We start from the raw sequence: 15488 nt of genomic DNA, 5'->3' as shown, positions 1-15488 counted from the left end.
CTTGAATGTAAATTTATGTAGGGCAGATTCTTGGTCGTAGCGCTAGTTTATAATAAACTCAAGAAAGCTTATAGTCTTTCTAGTCTAATTGCTGAACTCATGCATGCACACTTTTAGCAGAGATCTAATGTCCTTGCGTTATTCGGCCTGTGGGGGGGCAAGCTAATGTTGATTGACAGGCTCGAAGTACACACACATAGAATGCGATACAATTATTTCCTTATTATTGTCTCCGAGTGTTGATTTACAATGTTACAAGTTGCAGAGGAATTTAAGTAAGGAAATGAATGTCATGTCTCATCTCAAAACAAACACAAAGCAAACACAACCTAACTATATAAAGGCTTTTCGCGTGAGTACATTTAAACTAAAGCATTATTCCTATTCTCCATATATAGGAAAAACAGACATGCCAACTAATTTCTGACCTTGTCATCTTGATCCGGAGCGAGATAAGGTAACGTGAAGCAGGGCAGTCTCAAAATTGGCCAGCGGCTCTCCATTAGAGCGTGCTGCAGTTCCACTTTTCACCACAGATTTACACTGTAAAATTTGTGGGGCGCTGTTGAGTTTGGGAGGGCACCGGCACGACTGCCCCACTTAGTATCATCATTTTACGTGCTTGCCAAATCTTGTGATGAATTTAAATATATCCTGCGTACTTTATGACTTGACTAAATGTCAAGAAGACACATTTACAGTTCATTATTTGTTCAGTTTATATAGATGCACCTGCCTTGTTTACAAGCAGAAGGCGACGAACGCTGTACATAAAAGTTTTCGTAAATTAAGATTTCGACAGAAAGAATGGTTTGCAACTTTTTGTCCAGCCTTATTTATTTGAATCAGAATATACAGACAATGAACTAAGAGAAATGGATGTTCTACGTCAGAACGCTGGCTACTGTGTCAGCAGCGCCACAAGCAAACGTCGTAGTACTCATGAATACGCATCAAAGACTGACATGAAAGACAAAAAATTGTTGAATAAAGTTATTTTTATTTTCTTTGCTCACAAATAGTATTCTCGTAGCTTCATAAAATTACGGTTGAACCACTGATGTCACATGGACTATTATAATGATGTCCTTACCACCTTTCTGGGCCTTGAATATGACAGTTGCTTTGCTGTCTATGCAGGGTCAAAAGCTCTTGGATTTCATCGAAAATGTCTTAATTTGTGTTCCGAAGATGAACAAAGGTCTTACAGTTTTGGAACGACATGAGGGTGAGTAATTAATGACAGAATATTCATTTTGAGTGAATTATCCCTTTACTATGCTTATCGTAACTGAGTGGGAAGGGGCATTTTTTGTATTGGGAATTTAAAGTATGTATGTATGTATGTATTTATTTTTACTAGATTAGTGGCTCTGTGCAGTTATATTATCTTACTGTTTATCTCACAAGACCTATAGGGGGCAATACGCATACATGTAAGAGTACATGTACAAGATATATGTATCATTTATTGTTTTCTCTAGCATTCTCTAGCCCTGATCTCATGTTCAACACCTTCTTAACTTAGAATAAATTTTGTGAATTCATTTATAATAGGCTATTCAGTAACGGGTTCACATAGTGACAAATACCATAGGCTGTAACCAGGCATGCTGATGCATGTTAATTTAACTATATTTTTATTTGGGTAGAAATAAGACCTAACCTAAAAAATGACTGACTAAAAGAAAAACTAGGGTTAAAAAAAAGGGGCAACTAACCCCAGTCTCTACCATAAGCTCTGGGTAAACATAAAAAATGTGTCAAGCATGTGCTGCATGAAGTATTCATTGTTTTAATTCAATAAAATATTTATAATTTAGAATTAAAAAGGAAAAAATTAAGCACATACATAATCGCCATTCCCATAGTATATAATCTGTTAACATATCTTTGAATGCATGATGAATATTCAACAAATGCTTTAAATGCTAAAAAATGTGACAACTAGTCCCAGTCTCCCCATATATAGACTCTAGGTAAACATAAAAAAAGGGTTTTAAAACACTGAGTCTACTTTTGGAATAATTACAATGTTTGTGTAGAAAATGGTTTGAAAAAAATATATATAAATAAAAAAATGGTATAGAAACAGTTAAATAATGTTTAATAACAGTTTTCACTCAGAAATTGCTAGTCAATTTCACAATTACAAAAAAATGGCAAGTAACACATTTAATTAAACAAGAAATTTTACTGTACTGAAATACTATTTTATTGTAAAGCATACTCCAAAAATCTTTATATACAACTTCAAAAAACATTCTTCACAGTGTATACACAAACCAAAGATGAATGGAATCTAGCTTAAAACCAATGAACATATCTGCAAAGCTGAGATGCAACTCAAATCTTGTGGTTTCAAGGTCTCTGCAATGTTACAGTACACACAAAAGTTATAGTGTGTGTATATCTCTAAGATGTAGTCAGTAAACAACACAGAACACTTCACACATTTAGGAATTGAGGGCGACAACTTGCCACTACTTGTGCTGTTATCTTAGTTGTACCCGCTTATGTGGTGCATTATATCAAGTTTAGTAAGTTACTTAGATAACTAGGGGCAGCTTTGAAGAAAGTTTTAACCACAGATGATAAAATAAGAGAGGCAGGAACATTTCATTCACAAGTACAGCATGGCTCATTTGTCATGAGAGAAAGAGAAAGAAAAGAGGATGGGGCAGAAGAATAATGACACAAGACTGAAAGAAAGAGGCTCTGTGGGTGAGAGGGAAAGTGGGCTAGTAAAAATACAACGATGTATTTGGCACAATGACAGGAATAATTGTGTGATGATCATTGATGTGAGAGTGCAATTCTGACTTTTTTTTCCCCTTACAACTGTGAGATATAAACGCGCAATTGCGTGTTATAAAGTTAGAAGTGCGAGATATAAACTCGCAATTCTGAGAAATAAAGTCAGAATTACGTGTTATAAACTCGCAGTAGCAAGAAAAGTCAGAATTGTGAGATAAAAAGCCGCAATTGCGAGTTATAAAGTCAGAATTGTGATATTTACTTGCAATTGCGAGAAAAAAGTCAGAATTGTGATATAAAAATTCGCAATTATGAGTTATGAGATATAAACGCGCAGTTCTGAGAAATAAAGTCAGAATTGTGTGATATAAACTCGCAATTGAGTGTTATAAAGTCAGAATTACCAGATATAAACTCGCAGTTCTGAGAAATAAAGTCAGAATTACGTGTTATAAACTCGCAGTAGCAAGAAAAGTCAGAATTGTGAGATAAAAAGCCGCAATTGCGAGTTATAAAGTCAGAATTGTGATATTTACTTGCAATTGCGAGAAAAAAGTCAGAATTGTGTGATAAAAATCGCAATTATGAGATAAAAAAACGCAACTGCGAGTTATAAAGTCAGAATTGCGTGATATAAACTCGCAATTGCGTGTTAAAGTCAGAATTACCAGATATAAACTCGCAGTTCTGAGTTATTATGAGTTATGAGTTATGAGATATAAACGCAGTCAGAATTGCGTGAAACTTGCAATTGTGAGAAAAAAATCCAGAATTGTGTGATAAAAATCGCAATTATGAGATAAAAAAACGCAACTGCGAGTTATAAAGTCAGAATTGCGTGATATAAACTCGCAATTGCGTGTTAAAGTCAGAATTACCAGATATAAACTCGCAGTTCTGAGAAATAAAGTCAGAATTGTGTGATATAAACTCGCAATTGAGTGTTATAAAGTCAGAATTACCAGATATAAACTCGCAGTTCTGAGAAATAAAGTCAGAAGTACGTGTTATAAACTCGCAGTTGCAAGAAAAGTCAAAATTGTGAGATAAAAAGCCGCAATTGCGAGTTATAAAGTCAGAATTGTGATATTTACTTGCAATTGCGAGAAAAAAGTCAGAATTGTGATATAAAAATTATTGCAATTATGAGTTGTAAAGTTAGAATTATGACATAAACTCACAGTTCTGAGAAATAAAGTCAGAATTGCGTGATATAAACTCGCAATTGCGTGTTAAAGTGAGAATTACGAGATATAAACTCGCAGTTCTGAGAAATAAAGTCAGAATTGCGTGATAAAAACTCGCAATTGCGTGTTATCAAGTCAATTGCGTGTTATCAAGTCAGAATTACGAGATATAAACTCGCAGTTCTGAGAAATAAAGTCAGAGTTGCGTGATAAAAACTCGCAATTGCGTGTTAAAGTGAGAATTACGAGATATAAACTCGCAGTTCTGAGAAATAAAGTCAGAATTGCGTGATATAAAACAGTTCTGAGAAATAAAGTCAGAATTGCGTGTTAAAGTCAGAATTACGAGATATAAACTCGCAGTTCTGAGAAATAAAGTCAGAACTGCATGATATAAACTTGCAACTGCCAGAAAAAGAAGCCAGAATTGTGAAATTAAAAGTCGCAATCGCGAGTTATAAAGTCAGAATTGCGTTTAATCTCATCAGAACTGGACTTTATAACTTTATATTTACAATTGCGACTTTTAATTTCACAATTCTGGCTTCTTTTTCTGGCAATTGCGAGTTTATATCCCGCGATTCTGACTTTATACCTCGCAAATCTGAGTTTGTAACTCGCAATTGTGAGTTTATATCCCGCAATTCTGACTTTATATCTCGACAAAAGTCATAATTGTGAGACAAAAAGTCGCAATTACCTATTTTATTTTTTATTCAGTGGCGGAAACGGGCTTCCGTAATTTCCATTTGTTTTATGAGTATCAATTGCACTGAACTCTTAACTGCATGCTGTCACTTTGGAACAACTTGGATTTACTTAAAACATTTATGAAAGCAATTATATTTACATTTATTCATTTAGCAGACGCTTTTATCCAAAGCGACTTATAAATGAGGAACATCATTAGCAATTTATCATAAGACGCAAGTAATAAAGTTTTTAAAGTTAAGTTTTCAAGTTTAGTGGGTTTATTGTGCAAGGCAATCTTGTTATATTTCACATGCTTCATAATGAAGTTAAAAGGATAGTTTACCCCAAAATAAAAAAGGAAACACTACATGGTTTATCTTCTTTTTTTCTTCCACAGAAGAAAGTCAGTCCTACAGGTTTGGAACTACAACTGGGTGATTGGTACTGTATGTTCACCTTTCATAACACATCATTCAAACTAACGCATTCACTGTGTGGCACTGTTGAGCTGTGCCTCAAAACCGCATCACGTTATCCCAGATAAATCCATGCAACATGATTAATAATAGTTCCCAAGGTATATAATCCTGATTATCACCAGCTATGGAAATGGAAACGCGCGGCAGAACGGTGTGCAACCCTTATTTAAACCGTTTGCGAGCCAAAGAGGAGGGGAATGAAATATGAGTGATTTTTTTTCTATACTCAAAGGGAGTGGTATAATGTCGAGATTGAGAACGAAACCAATATTAGAGAAGGCCTCAGTCTTCTCATAGACGCTGCTGTGGATAGTCTCCAGGAGATTCTGCCTTCCCACTCCCGCTCTTACCATGATGGTTTCTGATGATATTTCGCGCTGAAATACAAAACTGCAGCATCCTCTTTGGAAAAACTTTAAAGATAAAAGAAAAGAAGAGCACCGCGGGCACGTATTTCATAAGAAGACACAAAGAGGCATTAGGACAGAGAAAACACTTCTGGTGAGAATCTTTCCACTCGTGCCAAATTGGACCACCGGAAGATGCGCGTTACGAGACGGTGATCCAACAGAATTAAAATGCATTTTTTAAGGAGTGCTCTTAACGCGTTTCTAATTAAAGACATGCCGGGGTAATCCACATGGGACAGCTCCTTACGTCTGCAACTGACAATAAAAAGTGAGGAACCCATGCCGGATGATCTGAAGCAACTTTACGCACCGGAGGGGGAAAATAAATAAATAAAAAGCTGCGGACTTTCGTCAATTTCCACCCACCTCGAGTCAACACGATCAACAGATGACCACGGCTGTCTTTAAACATATAAAAGAGACTCGCTCTCCTTATGTCATGGTGCGCTAGAGCCTGTGGAAGTACCTTTGGAGAGGCGACGCCAGCGGAGTCTATTTCATGTGTTTTGCGTTAACATTATTAATCTTTAAACACGCGGGAAGGCTGTCAAACAAGTGTTAACTAAACCTGCATTGAAGAAGAACAGGTAATGTGCTACTTTTTCAAACAAACACTTGTTTCCAAAGCTTTTTGCGCAGAAGCGTTCGTGCGTAAAAGTGGAGAAAACTCGGGATTCTTGCGTGGATCTGTGATGCTGTGATTCCTTAGATATATCGGACAGTGGCTGAAAACACATTTACTTGTTTTTAAGAGAATCATAAACTTATTGCACGTTACAACCTAATATTAAAAGAAGAGAGATATTAATGCGTAACAATGAGTTTGCTTCTTTTAGCTGGATATTATTAAATTAATAACAAAACTTCAGCATTCGAATGAATGTAGTTGAGATAAAATACTTATTGGAAATAGACATCCAGCTGTACGTTATCTGAAACTATATTAAACAGCTTTTCACTAATGATTTTATAATTATTAGACAGGCAGCTTTTACGAACTCACACACTGAGAAAATGGTGTAGGAACAATTTCTACTCAGAAATTGTTAGTGAATTTTTCAATGAACAACAAAGAAACAAAAAGTAACAATCGTTTTAAACCTACTCCAACAATGGAGTACTTTTTACAATGTATTAACTGAAAGATTCACAGAATATTTGTCATTTTAAAAATGAATTGAACTTAAAAGATGTCTATATACATATACGTTTTAACCTGTGTTGATGTTTCAACTACATATTCGTGGCATATTTTAATTAGATTTATATGAATCAGTGAATCAATTGTAAGTGCCATGGCACTGAAATTATCTTGTGTTGTATTTGCAGGGCTACACGACTGGACGCAGGGCAGAGGGGCTCTCTTCGCCCACCTTTCAGCATGAGTGCAGTGCGCACACCTGTCTTCATAGGGCTCCTTTTGCTGATCCTCACCACCGGCTACTGCAGACCGAGAGACAGGGACGACGCCAGTCTGCTGGACCTCCTGAGGGACAGAGTGAGACTAGCACAGGAGCATCGCAGCGAGGAAAACGCACAGCATCCCCCTGAAGTCGCCGAGCAATTGGCAGAAACAAAAGACGTTAATAAAGTTACAAAGTCATATCAACATGAACGCATTCTTGGTAAGCATCACATTCACTCACTGATAAAATGAGACAATGAGAACTGCTCTATACTTGTGGGAATACAAAAGTGGTTATTTAATCTGTTGGGTGGCACTACATATCTTGTGACTAACAAATAGAAACAATAACCACATTTTTGCGCAACCTAAGGAATTTCTCTATTTTTAACAGAGGTCTTTCCGAGAGATCTTCGACAGAAGGAGAAATTTCTAAAACATTTAACAGGTGAGCATGTGTTAGTATCTCTACGCACTTTCTTCATTATGTTTGTAAACCGACAATTAAAATCTGTCTTTTTCTATATTTGCAGGGCCGCTTTATTTTAGTCCCAAATGCAGCAAACACTTTTATAAACTGTATCATAATACCAGGGACTGCACAATACCTGCTTGTAAGTGCCACCTCATTCAATACCATTAGCATGACTTCAGTAGCTATGGGAGTCACTACGTTTTACAATCTGTCTAACCCTGTTTTGTCTTCTTCTAGATTATAAAAGATGTGCCCGGCTTCTTACAAGACTAGCAGGGAGCCAGCGCTGCTCAGAGGGATAGATGTCGCAGGTAAATAGTTAACACAATGCATACACCGATTTAATAGTAAACTTGTTTCCGCTGTGTGATATATTGCTGTGAAAATGCTTGTTATGGAAATATTTGCCCAGAACAAACACTAAGTGATCAAATGTCTGGTCTTTATATTCAAGGACACAAACATCCTATCGTTCTTGCTACTACATTCTAAAAAAAGAACTTGATAGACAGTTTCTGGTTACGTACAGAAGTATTAAACGTAACTCTAAGAAACATTACACCACAAAAACAACTGTTTTATGACCTTTCTAATATTACGGAGTACCCAGATTAGTTTGTACGTCACCTGATCGGAATGTAAGGGCTTTCACGTTTGGGCTAAAAGGCTGTTCTGGAGGAGTTTCCAGGTGGTTTGGTTAATAAAAATAGACATAAATACATCTTATTTAAGTGTACTGTTCCTTTAATTGAATATTACCACATCAGAAAAGCAAAAAGAAGTCAAAACTGTGGCACCTGTGAAAGAGACCACATGAATATAATCTAGGATTACATTCTCAATTGACTGTAAATGGCACGTTAACCATTTGAAGTTAAGAGCCACGCTTATGGACAATGGCCCTTTTTTTAATGACACTGCTTTAGTTCTCTGTGTAACATTAAACCTTCAGTTCTTTCAGCAATTGTGTTGCACAATTTGCTCTTCTGTGTTGCTTTGTGTCCACACTATTGTGCCTTTGAGGAGCAGAAGCTATATAATCACGAGGTTCATTTGAGAACTTTTCATCCTCTGCCTTGTAAAAAGTAATTATAGCTATAGCGATATAACTTGCATTTATAATTGCTTTGTATGCTTTAATAATAACAATTGCTATTTTTTTAATTGACACTTTTTCAAAAAGGTGTGCAGTCATGAAACATGAGATGTCTAGGTGGATAATATTAATACTTATTATTATTATTATTAAATAAATAACATCAGCGCTTTCTAACGCCCCCTTTTAGTTTTGCATACATCAGTCCTCCAGCATGTATTTCTACTTTGTATTTCAGACATTTTACCAGCATCCCACTGTGTTTCATTAAGGCTTGTTGTGTACTTTTTTTGTTAATGTCAATCATTTTTCCTTTTACAGATTTCAACAGACCTGAAGAAATAAAGAGAACCAAGAAAAGTGCCTTGGAGAAAAACAGAGAAATGAAATTCATTCTGAACAATCATATTTATCACGTGAACATAGCTATTTTTGCAATGAAATAGAACTCCTCTTTTGACCTTTTTTTTTTCCTCACACAAAGGTTGTCAGTCTTGTGAGTTGACAAAACTGATGTTAGAAGCAAGTTTACTGGCAATGGTCATGGTGAAAATGAAGAAGAATATGTTTTATGGAAAAACAAACACAAAAAAAAAAAAAAGTCCTGCTGCCAAACAATAAGCTCTGGGTGTCACATTCAACTGCATATGTATTCTAAGTTGAATTTGCCTTCACAGGTCGTGTGTCCAGTAGTTTTTGGTTGAAGAAGAATTTAGATGTTGTTTTGCAGATGTTCAAAGGTGTTTACTGGCTGAACGCAGCCTTCGGTCCAATATATCCTGAAAACCTCAAAGTCACATTCCTCAAAGCCAGAGCTAAATCCTTTGATTGAATTATGAATTGCATGATATTTTCTTGCCTTTTTTTGTCTTTACAAGACATGTCTTGGCAGTGATGAACGCTACTGGTTGCAGTTTATTCTGTGAAAGAAATTATTTGCGTTTTGCTAATATTGAATGTCTTATATTATGTATTTATACATTCAAGCTATTAAATATTGCTATTGTCAAATGTATAAACATCTAAGTTAGAGTTCCGTTTGTAAATATTGTAAATATATACAGTATATATATATATAAAACATATGATCTTTAAATAAACGTTTGTTATATAATGTTTAAAGGAATTTTAAGTTATTCATTTTTAATAAATGCTATATTCTATTGCTGCTTTTCATAGTTTCCCACTCCGTTTTGGCTATAAATCCATCTTTGAGAAGTATGAGACCCATTTAAGGGTGTGGGAAAGCAGTACTCTAGTCTTAGCTGATGTCATAACACCACATTTAAGTGACAGCCTTCTAAAATAATGTTTGCATTGGCATTCTTCTCAGGAAAAAAGCAAAAGAGAAAACATTTTAAATTGTTAAGGAAAAATAGGGTGATTTTTTTGTTGTTTATTAGCAGGTTTTATTAGTGTCCATTACGCAGAGGGAATGTATAATTTCATCATTAAAGCTATTTAGGGTCCAGTCTAACTAAATCTATCTTCAGCCTGTGAGATTGCTGATACACGACATTATCGTGCTAATTTATTTAATTATTTATTAGCCTACTTCGTTTCATAGCTGGAGAGTGAACCAACTCTAGGGTGAATCTTTAAAAGCAGCCTAATGTAAGTGTGATATATTAACTAAACATTGTATCTTTGTAGTAGCCTAGCATATCAATGTCAGGTCATAAAATATTTCTAATACGACTGAATTTGTATTTAACATATAGCAATTTAATAAAAACATTGTTAACAAGTTAATTATAATGCTTACATTTCTTCACTTTTATGCACTTTAAAATACATTCCCGTTATAATCTGAGAAGCTGTTTACACTGTATGATGAATAAATCTCTTTTACTTACATCGCACGTACATCTGCAGAGAGAATTCGCAACAGAGCAAAATTCAGTCAGCTAACGATGACTCATCTGAATGCCTCTGATTGGCCATTGCGTTCATGAACTCAATGGAATATAACGTGCAACACTGTAAAACGTGTAAAAAGAAATATGAGGGAACAAATAAGCCCTAATGATATTGTCAAAGGCATCAGCCACAGCAAATATCTCTGATTATCATCGATACACCATACTTTTGTCTATCGGCACAACCCCAAATATAGCCTAAATTTATGTTATATACAGTTGAGGTCAAAAGTGTACATGCACCTTGCAAAATGTTAAGTATTTTACCAAAATAAGAGGGATCATACAAAATGCATGTCATTTTTATTTAGTACTAACCCGAATAAGATATTTCACATAAAAGATGTTTAAATATAGCCCACAAGAGAGTTGAATTTATAAAAATGACCCATTCAAAAGTTTACATACGGTTGATTCTTAATACTGTGTTGTTACCTGAATGATCCATAGTTGTGTTTTTTTGTTTAGTGATAGTTGTTCATGAAGGTTTAAACTCTCAATGATGCTCCAGAAGGAAAAAACATGCATTAAGAGCCATGGGGTGAAAACTTTTTGAATTTGATTGATTAGGGTAAATTTAACTTATTTTCTGGGAAACATGTAAACACTTCTGAAAGGCAGTACTAAATGAAAAAAATTTAGGCAAAATAAGAAAAATGTACACATCTCCATTCTGTTCAAATGTTTTCACCCTCCGGCTCTTAATGCATTGTTTTTCCTTCTGGAGCATCAGTGAGCGTTTGAACCTTCTGTAATAGTTGCATATGAGTCCTTCAGTTGTCCTCAGTGTGAAAAGATGGATCTCAAAATCATACAGTCGTTGCTGGAAAGGGTTCAAATACACAAAAATGCTGAAAAACCAAAGAATCTGTGGGACCTGAAGGTTTTTTCAGAAGAACAGCAGGCAGTTAAACAGTTCAGGACAAACAAGTGAGCCATGAACAACTATCAATAAACAAAAACACAGCTGTTGATCATTCAGCTAGCAACATAAGTTTAACGAATCAAGCATATGTAAACTTTTGAATGGGGTCATTTTTATAAATTTAGCTATTGTTTTCTCTTGTGGACTATATGTAAACATCTTTTATGTGAAATATCTTATTCGGATCAGTACTAAATAAACAATAACATGCATTTTGTATGATTCCTCTTATTTTGGTAAAATAATTAACATTTTGGAGATTCTGCAAGGTGTACAGTATGCAAACTTTTTTTATATACAGTATATATATATATGATTATAGGTCAGTGTATTTAAATATTTCATTTGTAGCTAGTCTTTGGGGAAGTCTACAGTTTGGTATTAAGCTGCAAGTTGTCATAAGTATACTGTCTATCAGTGAACCACGGTAAAACCCTATATTATCTCTGTTTTACTATTACAGAGTTCTCCTACTCAATTTGTCCAGACATGCTAGTTACACTTGTGCTTAAGAACAAACAATCAAATTAATGAATGACAGAATTCCAGGAGATACAAGGAAAGATTAATGTGCAGAGATAAACCACACAAGCAGATGATGTGTTCAATGGGGGCATGGAAACAAAGATCAACTAGCCATCTTTAACATCTTTAAGAAATGTTTTAGCTTTCTACAAGGACTGTAATGATTAAATTCACTACAGGCAGAACCACTACATTTCAGTAGATGAAAAGAATTCTTGTTTTACCAAAAGCACCAGTACTCATGTAATCATCTAGCATCCAAGTTTACTCCATAAACATTCTGTTGTTATGTTCAGCCATATTGCCAGCAATTATATCAGTCTGCTGAGGTAATGCCTGAGTATCTCTTTCTTTCTTGCTTAGGAACTCCCACTAGTTACCTGATGCCAACACTGTGGTTTAGCTGGTCTGACTATAATTTTGGGCAGCAGCCAAGTAAGAGTAAGAGTACAAAGCAACAAATGGTACATCTATCACTACGACTGAAACTGACCATCAAGAGTAGAATATAAAGGCTTTGGAATATCTGTAACTCAATAATGTAGGAAGTTAAATGCATACAGGATATACGCATTTGGATTTTGTCATAGCCACATGGTGTTATATAGCTACTGGTGGTAATGTAAAGTGACATGGATGGGCAAAGAGTCGTGATTTAAAACCAAAGATCAGGAACTGGCCGTGTGTGACCTGATGATTATAAATGTACCATTCAAAATCTGGTGACTCATACCTCCACGTCAGCCTTAACCGCATGCAACAATTGTGACGAGCAACTGAGCAACAGCACTGCAATGTGATTCTGCTTTATAATCAAGATTTATAAATATATGGCTAATATGGATGTTAAAATATATTTATATTAATATGTTTTTAATAAAAATGTATGTTTTACCATATGGGATGTGAAAATCATCATCATATTGAAAGATTAAATTAGACTAATATTTATGTTTTTTTTCCCAAATTAATGCATTCTAGGAAGCTTGGCTTTAGTTAAATTGTGTCTTCAGAAAGACATTTTGTGCTGGCAATTACAAAGTTGAAGGACAATGTCTTTGAGATAGCTCAAGCAGAAGCCTCAGAGAGGCTGAGAGGCCTAATTTTGTAAGTTGTCTGGATAGGTGTTGCGAAAAATGCCATCGTAGGCTTAATGCTCGTTCCCCTTTCCCATTCCAGTTGGTAATATGCTGGAAAAAGTTCCCGGAAAGGTGACATGAAGCATTCAAAGAACTCCATAAGCTGATTACTGGACCTTTGTTGAGCACATGATCTGAGAATGTTCAAAGTAGCAGGGTATCCACCAATGAAAGCTCCTCAAGCGTCTATAGCATCAGAGCTGAAAGATGCATATAAGATTCGAAAAAACATATTTGCCCATCCTTTATAAACAACACCCATCCATTAACTCCACCAAACTGTTTGGCAAAACATGCTTTGTTAATGACAAACCTTTAAAGCTTCTTCACTGGAATGTTTTGGGAGAATCTGTATGAAAGGTTAAACGGTTTTCCAGCTTTACTGTGCCAGATTCAAATCATCATGTTACAATCCAGCCTAAACAAAAATGCCAACAAATAAGTCAATACATGTCAGTTCGAAGCTTTTTACTCTGAATTCACATTTAATAATTGCTGACAGACAGAAAATACCCAGAATTGTATATGGATTACATTGTCAACCTCATAAGTCATAAAGTGGTCCAAGAAAAAATATTCTTTATAAAAAGAACAATCTGTCTCTGGATGTTTGGATATAAGTAACAGAAGTTGTATTACACTCATTTTATTATGTCTTTTGTACTTTTAAAGAAACATTTCTCACAAAACATCCAGAGTTATTAGGTTACAAATACAAAGTTGTGAATTAATATAAACCCCACTGGTCAATAGTTTTTGGGTTGGTATGATCTTATAATGTTTTTTTAAGGCTCTTATGCTCACCAAGGTTGCATACGAATGTCAAATATTGTAAAATATTGTCATTTTATGAATTTAAAGTAACAGTGTTAAATTTTAATATAATTTATATTTTATTCCTGTGATGGTAAAGCTGAATTTTCACCAGCCATTACTCCAGTTCTCACTGTCACATGATCCTTCAGAAATCATTCTAATATGCTGATTTAGTGCTCAAGAAACATTGGAAACAGTTGTGCTGCTTATTATTTTTGTGGAATTATTTGAAATAGAAATAGTTTGTAACACCATAAAAGTTTTCACTGTCAACTGATAAATTTAATGCATCCTTGCTGAGTAAAAGTATTAATTTCTTTCCAAAATAACTCATAATGAGATCTAAGCCTACAGAGCAAATCTGTGATAATGAAATGACAAAAATAACCCGAGAATGTCATGTTCAGAACTTAGAGTCAAAATCAATTAGAAGATTTTCCAATTATCCAAACTTCAGTCTTTAATCCTCTAATTTAGGATTTCTGCAGAGTCAGAGTTCAAACAGTGGTGTCACAGACCCTTCAGAGAATCACAAAGACGTTAGGAAAGGCGGGCTGAACACACTGTTTTTGATGTAGGGTATCTGCTTCAGTTGTGTTTATGTTGAAGCCATGCAGGTGTTTGTTAAATACCAGAATGTTGTCTACTATGAAGAGAGGATGAGACACACGTTACATTTCTTACATAGCTGGGTGTGGATGACTGACAACCAAGGGGGTGGTTGTATAAAGCCCAGACGGGAGCAGCGAGCTGCACGTCTCTCAGCTTCTAAGCAGAGGCAGGGAGCGGAATGTTCTACCACTGCCATTTGGAAGTCAAAACTTTGTGGGTCAACTCAGGCAAAGGGTCTTAAAATTCTGCCTTGCTGTCTGTGTACATAAGATTGTTTGATCATTTAGATTTGGGTCAGGGCGCACATGACAAGACAGTTCTGCCAAGAGCCCACCAAAGGAATGGCTAAGTTATGAAGCATAAGGGCAGCAAGAAAATGCAGTCACTGTGCTTTCATAATTTTGTGTTAAACAGCAACTTAAAAATCAGTAATGGGTAGTAAAACAAATCTATAAATGCAATATGATGGATATTAAAACTTAAAATTAAAAGTCAATTTCAAGGAAATTCTGTTCACTCAACAGCCATATTTCCTATGTCTATGGGCAGTTATTACTGGTGGAATCCAGCATTTAATCCTGAAAACTCAAAATCTGATTGTAAATCAGTAACAACATTTGACAAAACTGTCCCAAACATAATTTCTCATGCTCAAATAGTAAAAAAGCTTATATTTCAGGATGGTTCAGCCAAGTGCTTACACAAATATTGCACTTTATTAGTACAATTCGAGTACTCAGTTTAACATTTAACAGTCCCATGCATGCATATGCATTTTGAACTGGAATGGAAAAGTAGAAGAAAAATGGGGGGGAAAATGCAGATAATATTAAAAAAGATAATAATTTGTAGTGGTACATATCCATCCAAGTTGCAATGAAATGAGAGTAACAGTGTTGAATGATATTGAATAATGTTTTAAACACATAAATACATTTACGCTACCAGTCAAAAGTTGAACAGTAAGATTTGTATTTTTTTTTAAAGAAGTCTCTTCTGCTCACCAAGCCTGCATTTGTTTGATCCAAAATACAGCAGAAGCAGTAATAT

General features: G+C 35.2%; 1 protein-coding gene across 2 annotated transcripts; it reads left to right on the top strand.

The window, feature by feature from the left end:
- Window positions 1-5324: 5324 nt before the first annotated feature.
- On the top strand, window positions 5325-9610 carry alkal2b (ALK and LTK ligand 2b). Of its 2 annotated transcripts, none has more exons than XM_051134170.1 (6): window positions 5325-5617; window positions 6856-7151; window positions 7326-7379; window positions 7465-7545; window positions 7644-7717; window positions 8824-9610. In XM_051134170.1, exons 1-5 carry the CDS (start codon window positions 5481-5483, stop codon window positions 7706-7708), a joined length of 633 nt encoding a protein of 210 aa, XP_050990127.1. In that variant the 5' UTR covers window positions 5325-5480; the 3' UTR covers window positions 7709-7717; window positions 8824-9610. The 2 variants fall into 2 exon arrangements, with proteins under 2 accessions (XP_050990127.1, XP_050990128.1); XM_051134171.1 differs by having other exon boundaries at window positions 5480-6113; window positions 8824-9608.
- The last annotated feature ends 5878 nt before the right edge of the window (window positions 9611-15488 follow it).

This window comes from Labeo rohita, chromosome 17 (genome assembly GCF_022985175.1).
Source record: "Labeo rohita strain BAU-BD-2019 chromosome 17, IGBB_LRoh.1.0, whole genome shotgun sequence".
In the NCBI taxonomy this organism is placed as follows: Eukaryota; Metazoa; Chordata; class Actinopteri; order Cypriniformes; family Cyprinidae; genus Labeo; species Labeo rohita.
Note: the sequence above shows the minus strand (reverse complement) of the source record. Positions and strands in the feature narration are given on the sequence as shown.

Bases quoted from the DNA above. Each gene is read 5' to 3' on its own strand.
- alkal2b (XM_051134170.1), top strand. From the start codon at position 5,481: ATGATATTTCGCGCTGAAATACAAAACTGCAGCATCCTCTTTGGAAAA. The intron at 5,618-6,855 runs GTGAGAATCTTT...TTGTATTTGCAG, and splicing joins GGACAGAGAAAACACTTCTG to GGCTACACGACTGGACGCAG. The intron at 7,380-7,464 runs GTGAGCATGTGT...CTATATTTGCAG, and splicing joins ATTTCTAAAACATTTAACAG to GGCCGCTTTATTTTAGTCCC.